Source organism: Colius striatus, chromosome 1 (assembly GCF_028858725.1).
Source record: "Colius striatus isolate bColStr4 chromosome 1, bColStr4.1.hap1, whole genome shotgun sequence".
NCBI classification, from domain to species: Eukaryota; Metazoa; Chordata; class Aves; order Coliiformes; family Coliidae; genus Colius; species Colius striatus.
This window is the reverse complement of record NC_084759.1, coordinates 145,900,846-145,924,059: the sequence shown is the minus strand read 5'-3', so window position 1 is coordinate 145,924,059 and position 23,214 is coordinate 145,900,846. Positions and strand designations below refer to the sequence as shown.

The window sequence follows — 23,214 nt, the reverse complement described above, 5'->3', positions numbered from 1 at the left end:
GCCTGTCACAGAATAAATTGGATATCAGCGATACAAAGCTTCAGAGGAAGATTAAAAAATTCCCTGTGAGTATCAGGATATTTATGTTGGTTTTTTTTTTTTCATCTTAACAGATTCAACAGCGCAGAGCTCCAGGTAATATACTAGAAATAGCTTCCTTTGATCAAATTTAAGTATATTACATAGAAGCAAATTGGAAAATGTCATCATTGATCCGAAACTGTGTGAAGTACACGTGGAAAGACTAACAAGCCAAAGGAGTCTTGTTTCTTTATGTATATATATATATAAAGTACTCTATTCCCATAGTAGTAAAACACAAATAAGGGCATCCAAATACCTTTTATTATTCATTGTGTCTGGTTGCTCTTCTTTAACCTAAACAGTGCTCACCACTCCTTACACAACCTCCCTCCCCTTGAGCCTCAGCCCTATAATTAGTTTTGTTGCTTTTCAGAGCCTTTTGTTTATAGCTCTTCTTTAATTGCTGCAAGTAACCTTGCCCAAGTCAGTACTATCTGTTGCCCTTCTTATGATGAGTGCATATGCCTCTGCCTTGCTTACTGGCAGAAAAAAAATGGATCTTGATTTTTCTGATGTGATTGTTGTCTGTACGTAGCCCTTGTGTTACACTGTGATCTAGTCTGAGTTCGTCTGTTGATTCGTTGCTGCAGTTAGAATAAGGAGATGAGTGAATTGACTTCCAGCAGCTCTTGTTACAGACTGCATCCAGGCTGCATGCTGCTGCAACAGCATGCTCTGCTGGACACTTGCTCAAGGAAAAATGCTTTGAAAGGGGAAGGAGGGCTGTTTTTCTGGACAATACTGTAACCAAACCGAATGCTGTCCTTCCCTTTGCTATACTGTGCTAAAACTAATTACCTAAAGTAGTGGGGCAAGCACTCATACCTTTCTTGACTATGATCTAGGGAAGCAGAAGCCTACTAGTTCTTTTTAATAGTTATGCTGGTGATAAAGCCTATGTTGTGCTGTCTTTCTTTAGATCTGCAGCAGCTAAGAGGGCCCAGTGGACCTCTGAGTCACTCTCTAAGGAACACGTTGGCTGTACTCTGCTTTTTTGCCTGCCACAGAGACACTTGGAACATTGCTCTGCAGCCACTGGCACATTCAGAGTCAGGGACAGTGCTCACCAACTGAGCTTTCCTCAAGCTGATGCTTCTGTAATAAAATCAGCAATGCTGGGTTTTTTTCCTCAAGGGTCAGGAAAGACAAGGCAGCAGCCATTTTAAAAAGGTAAGCTTTAATTGTATTAAAAAATACTCATCATTTAGTAAGCAGTTTCTCTACACAGCCACAGGCCTATGGGAGCAACCACACATCTGCAAGATGCAAACAACATCAGAGCTGTTAGATCTATGACCACCCACCTGCAAGGGGGGGGGGGAGACGGTTAAGAACTCTTCTGGTTCTTCTGTACAATTTTACAGGGAAAACTACTAGTTCTCTTCCATAGCATCAGATCCATGGCTCCCACTGCAATGTGATTCCTTACTCGAGGATAACCAAGAGCTCCCTTCACAATTGGTATTGTTAATGGTGTGCTGCTGTTACATATCAGCATAAGTTCAGTAGCTTGTATAAATACCATTCAAGTCATTTTTTCCCCTTACTCTACAGTTCAGAGGTCTTTCAGGATGGGGTAGTTCTGGACCTCTGAATTGCAGTCTTCAGAGGGGAGGTGTGAGGAGAACGTTACATAAAATAACCCACTAGCTACAGCATTGAGGAAAGGACTCAATTCTCATGTTTCTGCTTGACAGCAAGACAAATGTTCTTTGTATAAACTCCAAGAAAAGGAAGGAGTAGTAAAATCCTGAGTCTCACTCAGGAGAACACTTATCCTGGCTTCAATATTACACTCCATGCTAGAAGGCCTTAAGGTACTATAACATAAATAAAAAAGGAAGGATAACAACCTAATGATGGACCAGCCCAAGGCACACTTTTATTTTAACCACAATCAAACATTCCCAGATGAAGGGCATGTTGCATTAACCAGGACCTGTAATCCTGGTTCACAGGCCTTTAGCACCCTCTCATTTAGACAGATGTGATGTTAAGTCAGTACATTCCAGTCCCTTGCAAAAGACATTTATGTTGTCTTCTCTCATAGTCTTTGGACTACTGGCTTTGGGGGGGGTGTGGAAAGGAGATGGCAACTAGCCTAGAAGTAATAGCTATGAGAGAATTTAGCTTAGTATGCATGCTTTGTTTCTAGACACTTGCATTAGGACAGAGTGCTGTTGCCCTGCTATCCCAGAAAGCACTGCCTTTCCACTTCCCAGAGCAAAGCATGCCTGTCCCTGGCACAGTCTGCAACCAAGAGGGCTACAGCTACTCTTAGCAATTTGCCTGATAACTTTGGCAGTTCTTAAAACGGAAGAAGTGTCACAGTAATGCTGCTTTACAGAATAAAAGTAAGCTGCTTTCTCTTGAAAAGGTGAAGAAATTTCTTCTGCCTTTAAGGGTGCTGGACAGACCACCTCATTTCCTGTGACAGGTATAACCATTAGCTCTAACATCCACTGGAGTAACTACTTCATATATGCTAGAAAAAGATATTAATAGGTCTTAACGAATCTGAACTCTTAATTCAGTAAAATGTCTTTCTCCTAGTATCTGTTACAGTGTGTAGTTGTCCTTGGCTCCCTACAGCTTGGCCCAACCTTGCAGCGGTTTTTGCATGATGTAAATGTCTGGCACGTTATCCCCTGCTCAGATTGAAAACCAAGCTTTTGTTTCTCTCCCAAGCTTTACCCTCCAACACAGACAGTAGTAATACTTCATCACCTGATTATACATTTCTAGTACAACTTAAGATGCAACTCCAAGGCTCTTGCTCTCCTGTTTAAACTCCAGCAAGTACCGAGAACCTGCTGCTGTGACTATAGCCTGACTTGTGTGTTAGGAACGTACCAGACCCTGTCTTCCAGGGCACAGGATGTGTACGTGGTTACTGTAGCCACCATTCAACCCAGGCTCTGATCACAAGCAACTGACCAGAGGCATCACACCAAAGAAATTAAAGGCACCACTGTACTGTAAAGGCAAAGTACTTCAAATGGAGAAGAGGACTGTGTAGCAATCAGCAATATCCTACTTTATGCCACGCTTTCCTCCATGTTTTAATTCAAAACATGTCAAGTAGCTGTCTCCCTTCAGCTGTTAGTATTCAAAAACCTGTTAAGTGCTAAGGAGGGCATTTAAAATGTCTCCACTTAATGTTTTTACCTTGAGTTACATTATCTCCTGGAAGGCTAAGACTCGGGTAAATTGATTCCAAACAAAACCAGCCTGCTGAACAAGCCTTCACGTCCCAAGCTGTAGCCATTTGTTTGGATTATATCAAGGATTATCGAGGATTTTCCACATGCAACAACAGTAAAAGCAAAGCGTAATACAAAAAGGAGAGTGAAGTGGAAAGTTCTTTTGCAGCAAATGAAACCAGGAAGGCTTAGGAGAGAGAAGTCTCTTTCTACCATTTTCCATCTGGCAGCTTCCTGACTTTTGTAGCAGTCACCTGCCAAGAGAGGATGGGGAGAAGCAGAGTTACGAGGCAGAGCAAAACAGGCTGTAGCCATCCAGCTGGGATGTAGATACTTTTACAGATACTTTTACAGTAACCTGCTTGGTTTGATGCTCCTGCACCCACACTACTGCTAGCAACTGAAGACCTAGTTTCTGGAAAGCAGAGGTTTATTAAATGTCAAACAATATTTTCAGGAGGTTCTGCTCAGTGGGCTCTAGCAGTCCTGTCTAGTAGATGTGATGTTCTGGCAGCTTGTGAACATAAGGGTGTTAGAAAGCCTCCGACTCCAGAGGCTGTGACATTTCAGTGACAAATTAAAGGTTTCTTTCTTTTTAGTTCAGCAAATCATGACATGAAAGAGATGAGAAAGTCATTAACAGCTGACCACAGCTAAACTATGTAGCAAACCTTCAAGAAAGTGAGAGGAAGAATGGTTAGTTTCAGTTCCTTCTTTTTTTTAATGATATCTGAAGGAAGTTAAGTGCCAGCAATGCAGTGCCTGCTGTGCTTCCTCAGGGATCTTCACTGCAGACAGCATGTTAAAACCAAACTGAGAGTGAGAAAAAAAGCATTGAGATTTGGGTCAATTTTCTGTTAGGGGCATCAATTTACAAACAAACCCATTCTTTAAGGAAGAGAGACTGGCCTTTTCATTAAATGATCTTCAGCTCTACTTTGTCCTCTTTCTCCACTTTTTTCCCCCCCACCCTTCTAGGAATGGTTATGTTAGAGTTGTGAGCAACTGGCAGTACAAACAGCAGCGTTTTTCTCCTGTACAAAGCTATCCAAAGCCCTGAAAAAGCAGGCAGGGGAGCGACTGCTCAGACAGGCAGATCACAGGAACATAATATGCTGAAGCTCATACCAATGAACTGTGCAACAAGCCTTGTGAGGCTGCTGATCCCACACCTCCCTAAAACCTCTGAATCCACAGCAAACAAAACTACCGCTTTGTTGCAGATAGCCTTCAAGGAAAAACGGGACATGCCAGCCTCCTACCTTCCAGAGGGAGACAATTCACAGAGGGTCTGCTGGGAGAGTATTTGCTTCACACCTGTTTTAAAAAGAATTGGCAGGTGAGACTTTGGTGGTCCATGCTCTGTCTCATTCTATGAAACACCGGGATAAATGCAGTTGGCATTTCTGCAGACCACAGAAAGGCCCCAAGGGTGCTGAAGTCTAGTGTGGCAGAAGCAGCACCTAATTAGCTGTACCCACAGTTCAGGAAGAACTCTTGGCTTAAAGCTGATTTTACCACTGGCTGGAGGATTTGGGGCAAAGCAGGATGTCACACCCAGGACCCACAGTAGCACTCTTAGATTCCTACATGGCAAAGGGATTACTCTTTACCAGGATAGCCTTACTGGAGGTAACCACTGGTCCTGCAGCCGAATGAACCTTATCCTTTCCACAGCACAAGAATAAGAAAACACTGTTCATCTGGTTCTACAGCTTCTCTGCCCAGGGGAAAAAAAAGTCTTGATGTCAGACATTGTTTCTGGCAGCTGCACCGGTTCTCACCACCAAACTCCAAGGAAACCTGCAAACTGCAAAGTTGTTCCAGCTGAAAGGTCACCTACTGCTCTCTGTCTCACACCAAAAGCCAAGGACGGCGGCAGGTGGTGCTGGAGGCTGCTTAGCAAAAGGAGGATCAGCAGACAACGTTAAAGCCAAAGGAGTGACAAGTACCATCTGCTACCAAACAAGGGCTAGTGACATCAGTTAAAGCATACTTATTCAACCCAGTCCAGCCCAGCACCACCTGAGCTGAGGCTGGAGAACATGGCGACTGCAAGCTGGCTCAGTGACGCTGGTCTCTGTTGAACGGGAGACCATCTTGCTGGTTTGAAGATTTTAAACCAAAGCAGCAGGTGTGATGCAGTTGTGGAAATGAGAGGAAGTGGTAAGAGGGATCTAAAGAGAGATGGTGTGCTTCTCCAGCTGTGAGATAGGTAGGGTAATGTCCTTCCCAGTTTATACCTCCTCAAATGCTGGAAGTGAAACCATGCTGCTCCGGTAAGCAAAGTCATAAGATTGTGTAGCACCCCCTTATTCCAAAGTTGCTTCTGCCATTGATGAAGAAGGGTGGCTTTATTCCAACTCAGCTGCTAAAAGTTAGGTGAGGGGTGTTTAAATGAGTCTTGGTTTTTATCATTGGTTTAACTGCCCTCACCAATAAACACGGCAGGACAGATGTTTTGTAAGACTGGGCCACTAACGGCCTGCGCCGAAGCTCTCTTCAGTCCCCAAGTGGAAGAAAGGATGTGAGGAGGGTTTTCCAGTTCAGTCTTGAGAACTCAGTTACAGTATTTCACATTGGTCCCCATCAGACAAAGTGCTTTCCTGAAGTCTTGAGCCCTCAGGTATCCAGGCTAGGCCAAAACCTAGCTGACACTGGCATCGGTGAGGAGTGGTGCAAAGGTGCCACTGGTCCTATCTACACAAAACAAAAGCCCCACAAACAAAAAAGAAAGGGAGCTGAAAATAAGCAAAAACCAAACCTGGAACAGGTACTCATTGGGAAGTTGAGAGGAAGAAAATAAAATCACATTTGGTTTTAAAATTATAAATACTTTCCATATAAAGTTATTAAATAAAATGAGATCGGTCCAGTGGCTGTGGTGAGTTCCAGTGATCCTCCTAAGCAACGTCTGGTAGTCTTTAAACAGTGATCTTTTTGCTCCTCATGTCTCTCGCCCTTGGTTTAAGTGCAGCAGGGGTTGTCAATGACGAGCATAACATCAATTCCATACACTTCCAGCAGGTCCATGAGGAAACTTCGGTCTCCCTGGGGATCCAGGCCCATGCCCCGCGCGTGCTCAGCTGTCAGCGTCTTGTCCTGGCTGGCAGACACCTCCATCAGCGTCTGGAATATGCGGTTGTTCTGCTCCATGAAAAACCTACAGGAAAAAAGCAGCTGAGATTATGGCATTTGCCTCCCCTCGCAAAAAAAAAGCCTGTTTTCCAAACAAGCAGGAGAGCCCCAGAACTGCACTTAGCCTCCCTTCATCACAGATTCCGCCTTCTTAGGTGACGCTGTAGTAGTTTTTCTATCCACCCTGTGGATGACCCAGAACAAACAAAGATACAGCAGTAACTTCTCCTTTACAGCGGTGCTTCTGCCTGGCTGATTGATGGCAGGTGTTTCACTCTTGAGAGGCAAGCCACCTTACCAGCTAATGTGTACTCGGTGCTAACCAAGTGGGCACATCGGACCTATAGCTCCCATAACGTGAAGGAGGAAACGGTGTCGTCATCCATCTAGTGAGACACTGGGTAAATAAAATCTCTGTTACTGGTGCAGAACACAGCAGTCAGAGCTACTTCTTACCTACTGCTTTTCTGAACAACCTTGTGTGTTCCCAGGAAAAGCTCTGACCACGTCTATGTGGCTCAATGACCAGAGCCCCCCACACTTCACACATTTTCATCCCATCACTTCTCACAGGCTGCAGACTGTGAACAGCAGCCACAGGTAGGGAAGGGCTTCAGAGGTGGCAGAAGTAGGGCTTTCACATGCTCCACACCCAGTTCTGCTTCCTGTGTTTGGCAAGTACAAAAGGCAGCCACATCAACAGGCCAGTCCTTCACATGCAAACCTTATCTCCAGACTGCACCTCCCCCAGTACGGTATAGTGCCTGGTGCCCATGGACATTGTTCTTTCCTGAGCCAAATGTTCTGTCACAAAAAGTGCCATAGTGCTTATGTTTTAAAAAATGACAGGAGATTCTTGCATTTCTAACTGTGTTGGTAAAATTCCTTTCTCCCTCCCAGCACTTAAGAGACCCCAGTGGAGATCAGCATGGCTGCATTTGGCTTCTCAAGTGGAAAGGAAGATGATCTGAAGAGGAACAGCCAGTTTGGTTCTTGGATCCCTAGAAGGAAGACAGCTGACTGTGGAAGTAGGTTAACCACAACAGTTCATAAGGCAGCAAACCAGTGCAAAGTGTAATAGGTGAAAGAGCCTCCCTAAACCTAACAGCGACCAAATAAGTACTAGAGTCAGCCACTCACAAGATGAAAAGGTCCTCTTCACAGGAGCTACAATCCTCACCCACTTCTTGAGAATACATCAACATCTGCCTGAGAGGAGGGAAACAGATTAATTGCACATACCTACAGTCAACCTCTCAGCATTATGAGAAGGCAAGAATTACAACTAAACACTTCACATCCATTTCTTGGAGATCAAATCAGATTAACACTGTTGCCCCAATATCTGAGGCAAAAGGGTAGTCTTTACAAGGCACTAGACTAGAAAGCAGCATATTTTCAGTGCTCCCACTGATCAGTGGTTAACCAATGGTGAGTCACAACCTCTGCTTCTCTTCCTGCCTTCTACCTGCTCTGTTACCTCACTGGAGGAGTGATTGTGTATATGCAGAATGACCAGCGGTTCTCATATTGCTCAGCTACAGCTGGCACCAGAATGATACGAGCTGAAGCAGTGGGAAACTTAGTATTTTCAAAGACAGGAAGGAAAATACAAAGAAGCAGTGTCTTCTTATCCCACTGCATTCTTATCAGGACCAGGACTACCCAGATAGCTGTTATTACCTCTGGTCATTGAGCCGTCGGTACTTCTCCTTGTCAGCGTTGTTAATTTTCAGGAGTGGCTGCAGATGCTCATGATGAGTCTTCACATTCTGGTTGTCCACATAGACATCGTAGAGATCCCGTTTCTCCTCAAAGATTTTTTCTGTTGTACCTGCCAAAATCAGACAAGATTTTCAGAGCAGCATGTTGCTTTCCCAGCAGACCAACTGTTCTCTCCTGCTTTTGTAGTTAGTCACTCCATGCACATCCTATTTCTCACCAGTTTCATTCCACGTTCTGGTGTCTCAAGACATTTTGCAGCCCAAAGTTAAATGTGTCACACCTAATCCATCATACTTACAGGCCACATATGATACTTCTGTCTCCAGCATTTCTATGTCTGCCACGTTCACATAGAAGAATGGTTTGGATTCAGGGACGGTTCCTCCAAGACCAGGCAGAGAAACATTGGCAAGGCAACAGCAGCAATACACTGCAGATGAGAGAAGGACACCCCAAGATAGCTTTAGTGTTCCATCAAGGGCATACTGGACCCCACCCACTGAGCTCCCCCACACACTTCTATGGAAACAATGGTTAGACCTTTGAAACACCCCTAAACACCAGAACTTCTCAAATGGGGACATCTTGTTTTGAATAGGAGTAATCTCCCATAGGAATCCCGTGTTCTTGATTCTACAGGTTCATTCAGCATTCTTTTTGTTCTGTGCTGACAGGAAGTGTGTTTGACAGAACCAGGTATGTCCTTGCCTGAAAGGCCTGAATAAAAGCCTTCTCTAGGAAATGGGTAAATGCAGCCCAAATGGGATCATCACAAGGAATGGTTGAGATGGATTTTGAAGACCTGCATGACATCTATCCACCTCAGTACCCACAGGCACTTCTGCAGCACTTCAGCCTACAAGAGGAGAGCTGTGTGGTGTCCCTGGAAACATACCTCTATAGCAGACAACTCCAACTGGGGGTGGTGAAAATATCAATATGCGCTTGCGCAGCAGGGCAAACTTCCAGAGGACAAGGATCTGCTCACCAAAGAATTTGATGAACTGAGACATACAGCCAGCAGGGTGTGTGATCTGCAGGTGGAGAAAAAGGGAAGCAAACAGCTCAGAGGTGAAACAGGGACACATGCACAGATGCTAAGTCTAAATGCGGGAGCAAGACCAGCACTCAGCAATGGCACAGAACTGCAGCTTGTAACAGTCCCAGTAACACAATGTGATCTGGTGCAGCCTACAAAGCATTGGCTTATATAAAGAAGTATGAGACACCAGCAAGGAAGAGCAGCATACTTCCTGTTCCTGCAAGCCTCAGAGCACGTGCCTTACCTTCATCTCTGGGTACATGTATCTGTGGATGGATGGCAGCCAGTGGACAGGTTGTTGAGAGGTAAGGGTGCCCTTGCTATCAGGGAGAACTCCTTTCTTGTCATCATAGAAAGCCTCTAGATGGGAGTAGTGCCCTGGCATCTCCAGCTGGTGTCTGGAAAAGAAAGAAGAAAAGAGGAGATCTGTAATGTCTCTAGACTACTTATTTAGTACCTCACTCCCAGCTAACATCTACTTTCCCACCTAGCAAAGAAGCCCTGGATGCGTTTGAGTTGCACAGACTTATCCAGGAGAACAGACAGAGTGCCAGGAGTAACATCAGCCATCAGTGCAGCCAGAGCACAGGCAGGACTGAGACAAACAGTGAGCTGGTGTACACGCAGGACTGATCCTTGTTTAAAATATGCTCAGGTAGGAACATATTTCCCTTCAGCCATCACCATTTTCCACTCAACATAGCTGAAGCATACACTTAGCCAGAATCACCCTTATTGGCTGAGAAGCCTTTTGTGAGCCTTTAGTAAAATGGTTTTTCAGAAGGAGAAAAAGGGGAACACCTTGTCCTCTCAACTCTCCTCTTGGCATCTGCACAAAATAAGTAAGGTTTGGACAGCACCTGACTAGCCTGTTATCAACAGACTGCTGCTAATCAGCTCCTTGGCTCCTCCCCATCGTGGACCTGTAACTCTTTCTGGAGAAGCCATCGTTCAAGGAAATCATAGCTCAGCATCACAGCCAAATTCTCACTCACACCTCAAACTGCTCTCCGTGGAGGAAATGTTACCTCTGCCAGGCGGGGAGTGGCCAGCCCCATTCCCGAGGGAACTCACCTGACCTGGTTCTCCAGGAAGTGCATGTACCTATAGAGCAGGGTGTAGGAAGGGGAGAGAATCCCCACGGACTTCATACGGGCACCACGCTCTAACTCACTCTCCACAGGCATGTTGGCAAAGCAGGCCAGGCCGAAACAGAGCCCTTTCCGGAAATAGCTGCAGACAAACATTGGGCAGAAAGGTTTACGTTAAAGAGAGGGAAAAGGAAGAAAGGCAACTGACCTAAAGTTACCAATTTAGGAACACAATCCGTTCTTTAAGGAGCCCCCTGAAATCCCATCCTGCTTTCTGAAGGGCTGAGGGCACACCTCAGCAACAAAACAGGACATTTAAGGGTAGAGCTCTCAGTGCTTCTACCACTAAAGCCCCTACCAGCCGTGTTACAGGCTAGTAAGGAACACAGGTAGGGAAAAAACTTCCAAAGAAGACTGAAGAGAGGGTGCAGGACCCAGTCAATGCAGTGCCCTTCTTCCAAGGAAGAGAGCCTGCAGTGCATGAATTTGTGAATGTAGTTTAGCTACCTGGACCTATTTTGGATGCCAGCATGTTGAAGCTTACTCCAGCTGAGCGCAAGGGTTCAGTTCATGTGCCTTTGAGAAAGTAACTGTTATTCCTGACCAAAAGGAATTGTGACACTGCAAAATGTTGCTGCATTGCAACACTGGCTTCGTGAAAGGAGGGGAGCAAGACACTTCCTAGCATATGTCTTCACACTGAAGGAAGGAGCTAGCAAAGAAGAAAGGGAGCAAGGACTGTTTATCACATTTAAAGGATCCAAAAGCACTGGCAGAATTAAAAACTTTTTCCCAAGTCCAGCTCCTGCAAAATCCTTCCCATTTCAGTTCTGCCATTCTTTCCCTTCCCCTCAACCTCTGCTGACAGTCCCAATAGTGGCAGTGCAGTATGATTTGCACTAAAATTTGCACACCACTGAGAAGCTGGCCTGCCGTATCCACCAGCTGGCCTCCACAGCCAAAGCTGTCATACAGCAGATCCCCACAGCTACCTGGTTCTCAATATGATGCCGAGACTATCTTTGGCTCAGCTAGATGCAGTTTAGCAGCACCTTTATGCAGGAGCTTCACTTGACAGGCAGTATTTTCTTGCATGTTCTGAATTAAGGGATGTTGGTGTAGATGTACAGCTAAGAGAAAGATGCAGTAGTCTAGCTGAGACATACTCACATGAAATCTGACTGGATTTTGTGGGACCCACTTGCCATGGATTTGAATTCCACGCCTTCCAAATCAATATCCTGGGGCAAACACCACTCCACCATGTTGCCTGCAGAGAAGCAAATTTATTCAGTTAAACTTGAACACAGTACTCATTTCTAAAGGGCAAACACCAACCAGCAAGTTGTTGCTTTTATGTGACTGGGATGCCAGTAACACTGCACAAACACAACTCCTGAACTCCTCAATCGTCAGATGGTAGCTGACATACTATACTGCACACAGCTCTTGCAAACACTACTTGTTGCAGCACGATACCCAGATACTGTGAGGCTTCTGGAGCCATTCCTGAAGCTAGTGCTGTTCTGTAGGTTGATCCTTTGTAAGCTTCATCACAGAGCACCTACAATTTTACCCAGCAGTGGACAAGCTAGGGCATCAGCACTGCTTCTCTCAGGCTGATGACACGAGTATCTGATACAGAGAGAACCCAAAGCACAGACTGCTGCTTTTGAGGATGAGTTTCTGTGATAGCTCATACCACCACCAACACTGTTCTTTGGTTGTGCTTGGCAGGAACAGGAACCCCTGAACCACCATCCCAACCGTCACTGCTTCCCTGGAATCTCTCCAGCTTACTTTAGGATAGGAAGAGTTAGCTGAAGCTTTACATGGAAGCTGAGGTGATCCAAGTACTGCAACTTGTGCACGCTAGAATAACCAAACAAAAAAAGCACATACGTTACAGGCTAGATCAAGATTAGCAAACATCGGTCACCTGCCAACTCAGTCAGAAAGCATGCGGTTGTTCAGGGGAAAAGGCCACCTGAGCAGCCTGATCTTGGAACAGATGATATCACAGAAGTCACAAAATGTCCCTAAAGCCAACCAAGTCCCGCTTTTTCTGCTGGCAAGTTTACCATAGACAAAAAAGGGGGAACCTCTCATGCCCTCCTGTGCCACCACTCCAGAGTCTACCCAGCTCATCTGGACACTCCCACTGCACTGAGATGAGGTTTAGCCCACTGAGTTTCTGTTCTCTGACAGTTTGCCCATAGCAATAGCATTTGAAGTAATATGGCTTAGCTTTAAAAACAAAGGAAACAAACATTCTTCAGTATAATGCCACAGCAGATACACCACCAAGATGCTTTCTCCTGGTACAGTCCTCCCCCTGCCCTTTGGGGTAAGCACCCCAGCTGTGCCAGCACGGACAGTGTACGTTTGGAAGGGCCATGCACTCAGAAGAGTCTTTTGGAGATATTTCAACGTGAGCCTCATTTCTGAAGCCTGTCTTTATGTTATTACTCATACTGCACAAGTACATGCATGCACTCTTGTTCAGGAATTGGGCTTAGCTACTGACATTTAAACAGGCTATTTTTCTCCTCACGTAGCTACCATATTCTGCAGACCTCCCCCAGCCCTGCCTGGCAAGGACTTCAAAAAAAACCAAAGCAACACCATCAAGCGTGGTGACAGGAGAGGTTTTGCATCTAACTAGCCGCTTGTAGTTCAGGAGCAGACCTCTCCCACAGAGCTGGCCCAGCTGGGGAGCCTCGTGACCCTGAGCACAGCTCTGTGCAGTGCCACACAAACCCCAGGGCTCTGCTGTGAGGCGGCGTGGCCCCCAAGGCCAGCAGGAGCCTGGCAGGGAAAGCTGGTGACATCATATCAGCCTGCACCGGCCCCTGCCGGTTTTGCATATTACATATGGATGTTGGCTTCTGTTATTTAGGGTTGAGGTTTTGTGCGTGTGTGTGTATGTGTGTGGTTTAAAGGCACAAGACCCTTCCTTGAAAAGGTGAGGAAATAAACTCTTGTGACCGTTGCCTTGTAACCACAAAACTGTGATTAAGGCCAGATCCACTTTTAAGTCTCGCATCGCAGAGAAACGCTTACTGGTACCTATAGATTAACAGATCAATATGCAGCAGTGACATCAGGCAGCTGAAACTGACTTTCTTCTGTTTATTCACAAGTGCCACTGTTGGGTATAATAGCCACTCTAGAGGTGTTGAAGTGGACACAGCCCAAACAATGCCTGTTCTGCAGCGGTAAGGAAAAGATGCCTTGAGACAGATCCTTACCCTAGGTGTAACCACAAAACCAACTCGCCTATCACACGGCTGTTTTGTTTTTTCCCAGGACGTGTCCCGAGCCACCCACAGCTGTGCTGCCGGCCGCTCCTCACGCCACCTGCCCTATGAACACAGGGCGACGTGGCAGTCGCAGAACAAACACGGAGCTTAAAAAAAACCCCACAACACAATTAGGAAAGTCAGTCTGGCGAAACTGGAGAGCAAACAAAGGAGAGACTTCACCCCAACGCGATAGCGACTGCCAGCCTGCCTGGGAAACCAGAGGAGGGAGTAATGACTTAGAGAAAACAGGAAGCGCTGCCCTTCCCCACACGGAAAGCAGTTCTTGAGAGCACGGAAAACTTTCCAAGTGAGAGTTGCCTGGACTTAGAGAGCGGCAAGTGGTTTTCACAGAATCACAGAATCTTTAAGGGTTGGAAGGGACTTCAAAAGATTGTCTAGTCCAACCCCCCTGCCCAAGCAGTACCACCTAGAGTAGGTCACACAGGAACTCACGGGTTTGGAATGTCTCCAGAGAAGGAGACTCCATAATCCACGTGGGCAGCCTGTTCCAGTGCTCCATCACCCTCACAGTGAAGAATTTTTTTCCTTATGTTTCTTTGGAACCTCTTATGTTCCAGCTTGTCCCCATAGCCCCTTGTCCTATCATTAGCCATCACTGAGAGCAGCCTGGCTCCATCCTCCTGGCACCCGCCCTTTACAAATTTTTAAACATTAATGAGGTCACCCCTCAGTCTCCTCCATGCTAAGGTGTCCCAGCTCTCTCAGCCTTTCATCATAATCATCTCTTTTTTTGCCAAGAGTCCAATCAGCAGATCTGGAGATCTCTTTGGGAGCTGTCTCCCAGCTCCAGGCCAGGTCAGAAATAGTGCTCTCTCCAATGTGCAAAGTTAAGGATGTTCTTACTCTTGTATTTTCTGCCATGCTCATTTTCACATGCTCACAGAACTGGTGATAGCACTAGTGTTTAGTGGACATCACCTGGCTCTCCTCACCATTAGTTGCTTTCCAAGATCTTTAGGGTCCCCAGCTGTGCAATGCTACCATGTTGTGCCAGGACATGAGAAGCACCAAGTGTGAGCTGGCTGTCACACTGGCTCTGTTTCCTGCATGGAAGAAATGTGGGACAGAAAACATGTTTGCTAGTGCAAAACAGATTACTCTCTCATCTCCCTCCACAACTCACATTACCCTTTAAGCCAACAGACCTTGTGTCACCTCTGTAAGGTTGACTATCATCATCTCTGTCACCGAAAAAGGGCTAAAAAGGTTCAGCCTGTTTTTGACTATTCTGATGTAGTAGATTTGATGAGACCATGGACTTTTACTTCATCTCTCTCCCAAAGCAAAATTTCTTGATCTAAATTTTTGCACTTGCTTTAACCTAGACAAGTATGAGTCTCAGAAAGCACATGTGCTCAAACCTAGTGCTAGCTAAGTCACACCTACCAGATGTATCAACCTTGCTGCCCAAGATAGTGTTGGATTTTCTGTTACTACCTGCCCCAAGCGAACATTTGCACTGGGAAATTCAGCTGCCTTGTTAAAGCCCCCTGTGACTGTGCTCCTTAAGGGACACTATTTGCACAGACATGGTGCTCACACTTTTTCAAGTATTGGAGCATTCCCAACTCATCACTCCCTGAAGGAGAGGACTGCCACAGGGCAGGGAGCAATGAGAAGATGTCACGGTTAGCTCCTAGGCTACCATCGTTTCTGCACTTAATTTACAGTTTGCTTTCTGTATCAGTGCAAGAGCTGCCTTTGTAACAGCAGTGACAAAAGCTGCTTCTCAACTGCCACAAGGTTCACCAGCCAGGAGACGAGGAGAGCACCACTGATCCATAAGTTCCTCTGGCTCTTGTGTTCAGGCACTCACATGAGCGTCGACAGAGTCCCAGAGACACTGGAACTGTAGCAGTGGCCTGGCAACCCCATAACTTGTCTTTGTGAACTCATCACGTGAACTACTAGATAGACTGAGCTTGTCTGCTTCAGGGCCTTCCAAATTTACAAGGAAAGCTATTCTTTATTAGTGCAGTAACTACTTCATCCTTCCTACAGTAAACATCTCTCACCCAGTTGTGTGCCTGTATTTAAGCAGACATTCCCTGGCATAACTACCTTCCCAGCCACCACCAGAAATTCTGCCTTTCACATGCCTGAACAAACTACAAAGGGAGGTCTGCTGTGATTTCCCCGCTCAGGATCAGGCAAGTTTCCAGCTCAGAGATCTTTAAGTCCCATACGAGGACCAGATACCTACATGGATATTACAGAAGTTCTTCGTGCCATCTGATGTGGTTGACCCAGGAATTCCCATATCCTCTTTCTGGGCCACGAAAGTTCATACTACTGTGGCTTCAAGATCTCTTTTCCAAGTCCAAATCCTGCACGAGGCACTTTTGCCTGTGAAGCTGACATTTGGTCATGTTCCTCGCAGTCCTGTCATGCTCCTTACATTCAGCATCCCCATTGAGCAGCAGCGGGAGCCTGAATCTTCCTGGACTTGACAGACTACTCAAAGGCTGACGATACCCAGCATTAACTGCACATCAGATGTGAGAAGAGCTGTTTCCCAACTTTCCCTGGACTTCATTCAAAGCAACAGCTGGTTCAGACAAACTCCTGAGAAAGCTCAGCTTTCTGCCAACCAAGGAAATCTCACCATTTCGTAGAAGGCATATGCTCTCAGCCTGAAAGGCAACCTGCTGTTGCTGCAAGTCGCCCAGACTCTTCCATGTTTTGGATACTTATGAGAAACGCCTCTCCTTTCCATGGAAAGATGACATCCAGTCTCATTTACAAGTTTAACGAGTCAAGAGCCTCTGACCTCTAGAGTGAAGACATCTCCCCTGGTGCAGCATGAAACTGGTAACATCTCAAAAGCCCTTTGGTGTCTCGGGACACAGCGGCCACGCTGTTTGGCAGTGTGCATTCTGACAGCATGTCACTCTTGGGGCTCCGTTCTCTTCACTGCTTCCTTGGTATTGTCAGTTCAAGATGAGGATTCAATTTGCACTATCAAGGCCCTCTTGTGTGCAGGCCAGTCACTTCCTCCTTCCACTGAAGAATCCCACCATGCTTTACAGAGCTCCTTCCTGTCTCTAGTACTTTTGCTATGGATTTGCTAAGAGAGTGTTTGTATTGACAGAGAGGAGCTCTCTCCCAGATCTGGATGCAAATGGACTCCTGCACCTCCCAAGCTACTTCCAAAACTTCCTGATGATACCCAGCCTTCCGGCTACATCCCATTCTTGCCTTTGCACTCCAGGTTTGTGCCAGGCACCTGAAAGGGCCAACAATCTGCCTTGGGCCATCAGACCCCGAAGCACAGTGCCTATGCTCACAGATGTCAGGTAGGTGCTAGCTTTCTGTGTCATAACATCCTGTTTCGTGGACACCGACAGAGCAGCAAGACTAAGGAAACAAAGTTAAGATGTTTTCTGAAATGCTGATTTTAAATGAGCAACCCCTGTCAGTAAAGGAAGTGACACAACATCAAAGTCCAACGGTGCCAAGGGAGATGGAAATGACGGTGAAAAGTGGAAGATACATCCCCATGACCCTCTCCTCTGCCCTTCTGGGTTGCAACACTCCCCTCCAAAGTCAGTCTCACCAGAGCCCAGCCTCTGCACACACGAGATACAGAGCCAGGCTGCTGCTGCTGCTTCTGGGGTTGTAGCCTGATACCTGCTGCATTTATGCCCACCAGACCCGTGACCCATCACCGCTGGCTGCGGGCAGGTTACACCACCGCACCACGGAGCCAGCAGGATGCTCTGGAGATGCTGCTAACAGGTTGCTGCTGGGCAGCGGCTCGGCCCGCGGCCTGGGCGCCGTGCGGGATGTAGGAGTTTCCCAGCGCCCTGCACCACGACCCGCATCCCGTGTCCCTCTACGGTGTACAGCGGTGTCCGTCGGGCCCAGCCCGGGCCACTGGCTCTCCGCGCAGCGGCACCTTCCCCAGATCTTCTCGGCGGGCCGAGATCAGACACAACCTCCCTGGAGCTCCGTTTCCCGCACCCCCGCGGCCCCTGGTCCCTCGGTGCTCGGCGGGAGGCCGGCCAGGGCACGGCGCCCGGCAGTCGCCCGTGAAGCAGCGCTGTGCCGCGGGACAGCGGGCAGCGCGGCTCCCACGGGCCGCTCCGCCGGGGCCCGGCGGCCTCAGAGGCGTCGGGAGAAGAGATCCGAGCCGCGGAGCACCACGCGGGACCCGCAGCCCGGCCCCGGCCCGCATCCATCCCACGCCGGCCGCACCGGGAGCCCCGGGCACGGTCACCACAGGCCCCGTCCCGCCCGCCTCCGCCGTCGCTCACCCGTGCGGGGGTCGAAGGTGACGACGAAGACGGCCACGATCTGGTCCTCCTCCGCCTCCGCCCGCGACGGCCCCGCCGCCTCCGCCGGCTCCGCGCCGGCCCACGGCGCCGCGCTCCAGCTGCCGCCGAGCCGCCGCCCGCCGCCGCCCGTCTCTGCCGCGGGCGGCGGGGCCGTCACGGCGGGGCCCTCGGCCCAAAAGAGCAGCGGCGCCTCGTCTGCGCGCTCCACCATGGCCGCGGCCCCCCGGCGCACGGCGCCGAGCACAGCCACGCTGCGCCGCCCCACACGCCCCCCGCCCCGCCGCGCCGCGCCGCGCCGCACCGGCCGCCGGCGGGGGGCGGCTCTGGGGCAGTGGCGCCGTGAGGGCGGGGAAGCGGAGAGACGCGCCCCCGACGCGGAGGAGGCGGGCACGGATGGGCGGGGAGGGGCGTGCGGCGGAGGCGGTGGCGAGGGGCGGAGCGGGGCGCTGACGGGACGGGGTGCTGTCGGGGTGCGCTTTTTCGTGCTCACAGTGAGAGGTCGGTGGTAGAGGGTGCCCCTGGCCGGACGCAGCTCTGAGAGCCTGAGAAGCAGCTGGAGCTGCCCGAGGGGCAGCCTGACGGGAGGGTCTCTGAGGAGCGCACACCTGCCGGGTGAGCCGCAGGGGTGAGCCGCGCGGGCTTAGGGCTGGAACGGGACAGGCTTCCGCATGCCAGATCGCTGCGATGGAAGCTGCGAGCCACAGCTGTGAGAGTCGGCGGTACCGATCCGCGCTATCTGTTGCTGCGCGGACGTTTATACACGTGCAGGAACGAATATAGCTGCTCTAGAAGGTGCGATGCAGTTTACCGGGGAAGGGGCGGGATCAGGTTGGGATTGAAAGATGAAGCCATCAGCACGGCCAAGGCATCCGCAGACAGACAGTTTCTGTGTAAATACCGTCCCCGTTATGCTATTGCCAGTGTCATTAACCACCATTAGGTTTAATTCGGCTCCCTAGGACTTTCTGATTAATTGGATTACCCCATTAAGTAGACCACAATTAAAGGGAAGTGATTGTCATAAAAGCCTTAATTGTCTAACTTTTTTCCCATCGAGCAGCTCTGAATGTTCAATATGCTATTAAGAAACTCATCCAGTTTCCCTAACGGTGGCTTTTGGGTTTTCTCTCTCTGTTTTGGGCTCTTTTTTTGTGTGACATTAGCATCTATTTGCTTCATTTCAGACAGCTCCCAAGCCGAGCTGGCATTCTTTTTCACAAAGCCCGTGCACAAGTTAACTTTGCAGAGCTATAAACCGCAGTAGGTGGTGTTTAGCAGATGGAGTTTTTCGTGGAAGGTGACTTGTTAAAAAAAAAAAAGCACAACACCAAACCCTGCACAATATTTTGTGACTGTATAAAGCCAGATTCTGCGAACAGTTGTCCACATGCTTTGGTTTACCCACGTAGACAATGACAATCTTTATTTTGAAGAATACTTTTTTGCTCACTGGTGATGCTAAAGTGAGAGTTTGTTCCTCTCCTCCATCCCCACAGTGGTGCTGGCATGCATGTCAGTCTGTGCCCCAGCAATCCAGGCAGGGGAAATGAATCCTAAACGAAAAATTCTTCCATGACCCAAGTGGGCTGTTTGCAGTGCAGAGCCATTTGTGCTCCCTTTTGCTGTGTGGTTGCACCAATGTCTCCCCAGCACTAGAGAGCGAACACAGTGGAGAGAGAAGCTGGTGACGAGGAGCAGAGGCTGCCAGCTCTGAGAGATGTGAAATGTCACTACCCTCTCTGCTCTCAGCTTTTGGTGTAAAAGCCTGCATGAGACAAGAGACCTGGTGGCACTAGAGCTATGTACCCTGCGCTGGCCAACAGTCTGGGCCTGCTGAGGGCACAGCATTTGTTGGAGACGTGCAAAAACCAAAAGCCACATTTTCTACTTTACTCTTTCACCAAACTCAAAAAGACCTAGGCCAGGATAATGTGACCCTTTTAGGAGAAAAACAAACAAGCAAACAAAACAAACCCTCTCTCCTTTAAAAGAAAATGGATATGTTTTCCCTCCAGCTGAGGGCTAAGAAAATTGTCACCAGTTCTCTGAGTAGTCCTCTGGAAAAATATGAAATGAAAATGTGGTGGCTTTTAGTTAGGAAGCACAAGATAAGCTGGGCAAGTCCAACTTTTCTCCTTTACATATCATATTTCTTCTTTGAAAAATAGGTAGGGCCTATAACCCCTGAGAAAGATTAAAAAAACCCCAAGTTCCAGATGGGGTTGAAAACTGTGATTTGAAGGGAGTTTATTCCCAATTAATCAATCAAAATGTCGTTATGGTGACTAAAAGCATTATTTCTTCAGATTTAAACCAAAATATTCATATCCAAGGCTCCAAGTACTGAACACCTGATTAATACAGTCAAATCACAGCAGTACTAAAGTAGTTCTGTCATAGGATCTCAGCTGGCCAGATGCAGCACAGACAGCTTTTCATAGCAAAACACAGCCAGTGCCAGCACTCCCAGGCTTTTGGACCTCACTCAAGGTACGGCACAGGGAGATGCAGCAGCTGCCATGCAGAAGGGAGTCTGTAGGGCAGTAACAAGCTCTGTGCCTGGAATAAATGCTACAATCTCCATGCCAGATGCAGCAGTAAAACTAATATGGAGTTCCTGGCATGACCTCCCAATCTGAGAATCGTTTAGGTTGGAAAAGACCTTTCAGATCGTTGAGTCCAACTGTTAACCCAGCATTGCTACGTCCACCACTAAACCATTGGATACCTCCAGAGATGGTGACTCAACCACTTCCCTGAACAGCCTGTTCCAGTACTTTCAGTAATACTTTTTCCCTAATATAAAATCTAAACCATCCCCTGTCACTGTTTTCTCTTGTCCTGCCACTGATAACTTGGGAGAAGAGACCAAGTCTCACCTTGCTACAACTTCCTTTCAGATAGTTGTAGAGAGTGATCGTGTCTCCCTTCAGTCTGCTTTTCTCCAGACTAAATACTCCCAGTTCCTTCAGCCACTCCTCATCAGACTTGTTCTCCAGACCTTCACCAGCATTGTTGACCGTCTCTGCACACACTCCAGCACCTCACTGTCCTTCTTGTCGCGAGGGGCCCAAAAGTGAACACAGCACTCAAGATGTGGCCTCACTTATGCCGAGTACAGAGGGATAATCTCTGCCCTGGTCCTGCTGGCCACACTATTTCTGATACAAGCCAGGATGACCTTTGTGCCATTGGCCGCCTTTGCCACCTGGGCACACTGCTGGCTCATGTTCATCTGGCTGTCAATTAACACCCCTAGATCCTTTTCTGCCAGACAGCTTTCCAGCCATCCTGCCCCAAGCCTGTAGTGTTGCATGGGATTGTTGTGGCCCAAGTGTAGGACCTGGCTTTTGACCTTGTTGAACCTCATACAATTAGCCTCAGTCCATCGCTCCAGCCTGTCCAGGTCCCTCTGAAGAGCCTTCCTGGCCTCAAGCAGACCTACACACAAGCCTAGATTGGTGTTGTCAGCAAATTTACTGAGGGTGCACTCAAGTCCCTCATCCAGATCATTAATAAAGATGTTAAAGAAAACATTCCCCAACACCAAGCTGTGGGGAACACCACAGGTGACTGGCTGCCAACTGGATTTACTTCTATTCCCTGCCACGCTGTGGACTTTGCCTTCCCGCCAGTTTTTTACCCAGTGTATGCCTGTCCAAGCCATAGGCAGCCACTTTCTCCAGGAGGGCGCTGTGGGAAATGGTGCTGAAAGCTTTACTAAAGTCCAGGTAGACCACATTCACAGCCTTTCCCACATCCACCAAGCAGGTCACCTTGTCATAGAAGGAGATCAGGTTAAAGCAGGACTTGCCTTTCATAAAGCCATGTTGACTGGGCCTGATCAACTGATTGTTCTGTACGTGTTGTGTGATGGCACTCAAGGTGATCTGCTCCACATCCTTCACCAGCACCGAGGTCAGGCTGGCAGGCCTGTAGTTACCTCCTTACAGCCATTCTTGTAGATGGGTGACATGTTGGCTAACCTCCAGTCAACTGAGGCCTCCCTGGTTAGGCAAGACCGGTGAAAAATGATTCAAAATGGCCTGGTGAGCTCTTCTGCCAGCTCCCTCAGTACCCTCGATATAGCTTTGGTGCCTTGTTACAAATGAATTGCTAGTCACAGTTTTAGCAGGCATCTTCAGAGACCAGTATGGCCATAATTTTCATTCAAAGACCAGATTAGGAGGGTTAAGTGATCACAGTTCAACATGTTCCTTTATTTTCTGGTGGGAATTCCTCTTGAGGGGTTCGCAAGAAAGCCCATGTTAGTTCTGACAAACTCCCAGCTCCTCTGGCCTGCAACCACTGGCAATTTCTGCATTTCTTTCTAGCAGCTTTCCTCAATGCTAAGAAAAAAAAAGCTGACTTAGCCTCATTCACTCTTAGTTAAACCTCACTCTGGTACCTCTTTGAAATGCAAGCTCACAAAGGCGTAGTATGATCCCTGTTTTTTACAGAGAGGTCAAGCAAGAGGAGACATTGCCCCACTTCCAGTAAGCAGCAGAGGAACCTAACCCACAGAGCTGCCTTCACCAATGCAGCCAGCTTCCTCCTCCTCTCCCTTGAAACCTCAAGATAAGAACCAGTACAAAAACCAGTATAAAGACCTGTGTATGGTCTCTCTCACAAAGTCTAGCACATTTTAAATTAGGCTACTAATCTCTCCATGGAGGCTGTAACACTTGCCCAAATTAACACACATCTAAATACTGGAAGTGAATCTCAGACTTTAAAGAAGGAAGCAGAGGAGCCCATCACCACAAAACTAATCACTTATACAAGTAACACCCAAAAAGACTGCATCTCTGATGGGATTATCGTGGAGCAGACTGGCTGTCAGCAAACGCCAACTCCCCATAGACCCTGGGCAGACGGAGGAGGGAAGAGCGTGCAGAAGCAGAGAGGTGACTCAGAGGGAGCCATGGCTCCCTACAGAGCTGGTTACAGACAGAACAAATCCCCATCCTCAGCTACCAGCTTCCCTAGGCACAAGCAGCTCTGCACATGTGCTGCTGAGCTCCAGCAGTTTCCCATTAGCAAGGGGCCAGGTGTTTGGGGTGGTTATAAATGTGCCACGGGAGAAAGAGAGCTGTCTGTAGGGTATCTGGTAACTGCTTGGGGCACCCTCTGCTTTTACAGCTGTATGTAGCTAGAGTTCTTTTTCTCTGATTGAGAAGTTTAAGGTAGAAAAAGATGAGGGGAGGGCTGGTATATGTTTTTCTTCAAGGTTTCTTTGCTCTATTTCTATATATGATGAGAGCAGTAGATGAAGTTCTGGTGGGTGGAGAGGCTGTCTTGGAGGCTTACTGGGAAAGGCAGAGACTT

At 48.0% G+C, this 23,214-nt stretch overlaps 1 protein-coding gene across 4 annotated transcripts; it reads right to left on the bottom strand.

The window, feature by feature from the left end:
* Positions 1-1,240: 1,240 nt before the first annotated feature.
* Positions 1,241-18,155, bottom strand: DENND11 (DENN domain containing 11). Of its 4 annotated transcripts, XR_009819987.1 has the most exons (11): positions 17,866-18,155; positions 11,454-11,553; positions 10,267-10,425; positions 9,437-9,590; positions 9,046-9,184; positions 8,449-8,580; positions 8,109-8,259; positions 7,566-7,634; positions 5,531-6,450; positions 4,550-4,604; positions 1,241-3,541 (listed from the first exon to the last, which is right to left on the bottom strand). XR_009819987.1 is itself a non-coding variant. In XM_062010793.1 (9 exons), exons 1-9 carry the CDS (start codon positions 18,095-18,097, stop codon positions 6,255-6,257), a joined length of 1,332 nt encoding a protein of 443 aa, XP_061866777.1. In that variant the 5' UTR covers positions 18,098-18,155; the 3' UTR covers positions 1,241-6,254. The 4 variants fall into 4 exon arrangements, 1 of the variants encoding a protein (XP_061866777.1); XR_009819985.1 differs by having other exon boundaries at positions 4,550-6,450; XR_009819986.1 differs by having other exon boundaries at positions 1,241-4,604.
* Between the last annotated feature and the right edge of the window lie 5,059 nt (positions 18,156-23,214).

What these genes read in the sequence shown, in the direction of transcription:
- DENND11 (XM_062010793.1), bottom strand. Translation starts at nt 18,097, where the DNA reads ATGGTGGAGCGCGCAGACGAGGCGCCGCTGCTCTTTTGGGCCGAGGGC. An exon ending in CACCTTCGACCCCCGCACGG is followed by an intron (nt 11,554 to 17,865) that starts GTGAGCGACGGC and finishes GCTTCTCTGCAG; the next exon opens with GCAACATGGTGGAGTGGTGT. An exon ending in ACATGTACCCAGAGATGAAG is followed by an intron (nt 9,185 to 9,436) that starts GTAAGGCACGTG and finishes CTCCACCTGCAG; the next exon opens with ATCACACACCCTGCTGGCTG.